The 4,097-nt window shown below is 36.4% G+C and overlaps 1 protein-coding gene across 1 annotated transcript; it reads left to right on the top strand.

The window, feature by feature from the left end:
* The first annotated feature begins 957 nt into the window (after nt 1-957).
* LOC127102913 (uncharacterized) lies at nt 958-2,806 on the top strand. The gene is made up of 6 exons (XM_051040230.1): nt 958-1,328; nt 1,447-1,459; nt 1,605-1,733; nt 2,019-2,166; nt 2,275-2,377; nt 2,428-2,806. The coding sequence occupies exons 1-6, from the start codon at nt 958-960 to the stop codon at nt 2,804-2,806; spliced, it is 1,143 nt and encodes a 380-aa protein (XP_050896187.1).
* The last annotated feature ends 1,291 nt before the right edge of the window (nt 2,807-4,097 follow it).

Raw genomic sequence — 4,097 nt, 5'->3', positions numbered from 1 at the left:
TCATTCTCTTTCTACTTTCTCTCCATCAATGGAGTTTTATAATTGCTTAGATGGTATCAGAGCAGGTTTGTCCTGCTATGTTTCCGCTGTGCTTCGATCAGTTGCCCGATCTTACATTCATTGCAATTGTGATTACTTATTTTTGAAGCATCATTTCTTTTTGTTTCTTCTTGAAAGAATTGATTCTTTTCTTTTCATTTTTTTCTTGATTTCGTTGTTTGTATTGTGTTACTATGACGAGAAACAACAATAATCAAGTTCAGGATCAGCTTGATCCTTACTATCTGCATCCATCAGAGAATCCATCAACAGTGTGTTACTCCGACACTATCCAGTGACAATTATCATACGTGGTCGATGAAGATGAGGTGTTCTTTAACCATGAATAACAAGTTCCAATTTGTAGATGGAACAATTGAGATTCCTGATGAGGGTGATTTGAACTACGTAACTTGGCAAAGATGCAATAATTTGGTGCATACATGGACCATAAATTTAATAACACCATTAATTTCTCAAAGCGTGGTGCTATTGATAATGCTATGGAAATTTGGAATGATCTCAAAGATCTATTCATGAGAGGTGACATGATTCGTGTTGCTCAATTGCATCAGAAAAATTCAAATTTGAAACAAGGTAGCAAGAAGGCTTTGGATTATTTCACTGAATTGAGGAGTTTGTGGGAGGAATTGGATCAGTATAGACCAATGCCAAGTTGCACATGTCGTGTAGCTTGTGCTTGGTTAGTAATGAGAAATAGAAGAAGTTTTAGAGCTGAAGATAGAATCATTTAGTTCTTGATTGGCCTGAATGAAGAATTTCATCGAGTAGTTTCACAAGTGCTACTTATGGATCCTCTACCTTGGATTAATAGTCTTTTCCATGGTTATGCAGCAGGAGAGGAAGATATGTTGTACCATATTCTAAAGTGGTAATGCTGATGAAGATAGATCTGGCATGGTTAATGCGGTAGATGGAACAAAACAGTTTGGCAGAGGTAGAGGGAATGGTAGTTTTACTGCTGAAAGAGGAAGAGGAAATATGAAAGTTTGTACCTATTGTGGTAAAACTGGTCATATAATCGATAATTGCTACAAGAAGCATGGATATCCACCAAATCTTGGTCGAGGAAGCTCATATGCAAACCAAGTGGAGGTTTATGATTCAGATAACAAGCCTGCAGTAACATCAACAGGTGACAATGGAAGCATGTCACTGATAAGAGAGAAATATAAGAACTTGATGGTGCTTCTTGATAAGACACATGATCTATCAACATTTCCAAGGGAGATCAATCTTACATTGCTAGCTTTAATGCAAATAGTAGTGTAAGTTGGATTTTAGATACAAGAGCTACACACCATATATGTCATTCTTTAGAATGGTTCATTAAACAGGATAAGATTAATCCTATAATGGTTAATCTTCCTAATCGTAATTTTATAGCAGCATCTATATGGTGAGATGTGAAATTATACAATGAGCTTAATATTAAGGATGTCATATACTTGCCACAGTTTGAAGTAAACTTGATATCAGTTTCAAAATTATGTAGAGAGAAAGACTGCAACCTGGTTTTTAAAACTAACAAGTGTGTTATACAGGAAAAGAAGAACTTGATAAGGATTGGTTCAGCTAGAGAGCTTGATGGACTATATTACTTGGAAGCATCACAAAGAGATAGTAATATATGTTTTGTTTCTAGAATTTTTTCCAATAAGAAAACTGATGATGTAGCTCCAGCCATTTTATGGCATCTTAGATTGGGCCATCTATCCTATGATAAAATGAAATGCTTGAGAGAGTTGTATAGCTACGTACCTAACAGTATACATAAGGCTTGTGATGTGTGTCAACAAGCTAGGAAAAAAGGTTTACCTTTTTCTATCAGTAACAATAATGCACATAACTTGTTTGATCTAATTCATATTGAGATATGGGGCCATTCAATATTGTTTATATGCATGGATTCAAGTATTTCTTTAACTATTTTAGATGACCATAGTAGACATGTTTAGGTTGTCATGTTGAAATCCGAAGTTGAAGTATGTCAAAAGATACAAGACTTTCTGGCCATGGTTGAAACACAATTTGCAAAGAGGATCAAAACCATTAGAAGTGATAATGGAACTGAGTTGCTTATCCCTGCATATTATGCTTCAAAAGGTATCATACATCAAAGGAGTTGTGTATATACTCCTTAGCAAAATGGTAGAGTAGAAACGAGACATCAACATATCTTAAATATCAATAGGGCACTCATGTTTCAATCAGGCTTGCCTAAGAAATTCTGGTCATATGTTGTGCTTCATGCTATTTTTCTTATGAATCGAATTCCTACTAAAGTTATGAAGAATAAGTCCTATTATGAGGCCATGTATGGTGTGCACCTGACTTAAGCTCCCTAAGGGTGTTTGGTTGTTTTAGCTATGCATCTACTATTAAAAACAACAAACATAAATTTGACTCAAGAGCAAGAAAGTGTGCTTTCTCGGGATACAACGCAGGTATGAAAGGTTTTGTGCTTTTAGACACAGATAATCATGAGATCATCATTTCTAGAAATATGAAATTCTTTGACATGGAGTTTCCTTACCTTGATAAATCTAACCCACATGTGCCCACAAATACATACCTTGATTATCACCACTCAACAATTGGTGACACTGAAACTGAACCAACCAATTCATATGTCCATAACCCTATTATTGAATCAGAACATGTTCCTCAAATCATTGAAAGTGAACCTATACAATTCACTGATACCTCAAAAACCAGTCCTGATCATATAAACAAATTCAAATGACCAACATAATTCATCCATCGCCCAAAATAATGACCAACACACTTCTACACCAATTCCTCGGCCTGAGCAAATAAAAAAACCCGTCAAGAACCACTCAACCACCTATTCATCTAAAGGATTACATATGTAGTTATTCTACTTTTTCATCATGTCAATACCCTATAGAGAATGTCTTACATATTCTAAGCTCCCCCCCTCCCCCCCACACACACTCATCAAGCCTACATTATGTCTCTTTCTTCTGAAACTGAACCAACCAACTACCAAGCAGCTTCCAAGGATCCTCGATGGATCAAAGCCACGCATAATGAGATTGATTCCCTTAATAGTAATGACGCATGGGATTTTGTTGACTTTCCTTATGATGCTTCTCCCATAGGAAGCAAGTGGGTCTAGAAAAATAAAACACATGCTGATGGATCAATAGAACAATTTAAAGCACATCTTGTGGCTCAAGTTTTTAACCAACAGAAGGTTTGGATTACTTTGAAACCTTTTCTCAAGTTGTTAAGCTCTGTAATGTTTGTGTTTTACTTGCAATAGTTGCTATACATGGATGGCATTTAGATCAATTAGATGTGAACAATTCCTTTCTCCATGGAGACTTGCATGAAGTAGTTTACATGAAGATACCACAAGGAATCACAACTACTAAACCAGGTCAAGTGTACAGACTTGTTAAGTCTCTCTATGGCATGAAACAAGCTAGTCGACAATGGTTTGCGAAACAGGCTACTTTTCTTAAAGCTCAAGGATTCACACATGCACATGTTGATCATACACTTTTCACCAAATCGGATTCCATTTCATTCACAACAATTCTAGTTTATATGGATAACATCATCCTAGATGGAACTTCCTTAAGTGTGTTTGAAGATTTGAAAAGAGCATTACATAGATCTTTTCATATTAAGTATGTTGGTCTGCTTAAATTCTTTTTAGGTCTTGCGGTAGCTCGATCATCTAAGGGCATAACTCTATGTCAACACAAATATTTTCTTGAATTTCTTCAAGATGTTGGCCTTGCCGGTTGTAAACCAGCCTCTACTCCCTTAGATGCTTCCATTCGCCTCCATCGAGATAATGGCTCAACATTCTCTGATATCACCGCATATCGTAGGCTTGTTGGTAGATTCTTATATCTTACCACAACACGGACAGACATTGCATTTATCACTCAACAACTAAGCCAATTCATGAGTCCTCCCACTGAGCTACATCATCGAGTTGCTCTTCGTGTCCTGCGATACCTCAAACGCTCTCCTGCCCGAGGTATTTTTTTTGTCCTAAT

This window comes from Lathyrus oleraceus, chromosome 7 (assembly GCF_024323335.1).
Source record: "Lathyrus oleraceus cultivar Zhongwan6 chromosome 7, CAAS_Psat_ZW6_1.0, whole genome shotgun sequence".
Taxonomy (NCBI): domain Eukaryota; kingdom Viridiplantae; phylum Streptophyta; class Magnoliopsida; order Fabales; family Fabaceae; genus Lathyrus; species Lathyrus oleraceus.
Note: the sequence above shows the minus strand (reverse complement) of the source record. Positions and strands in the feature narration are given on the sequence as shown.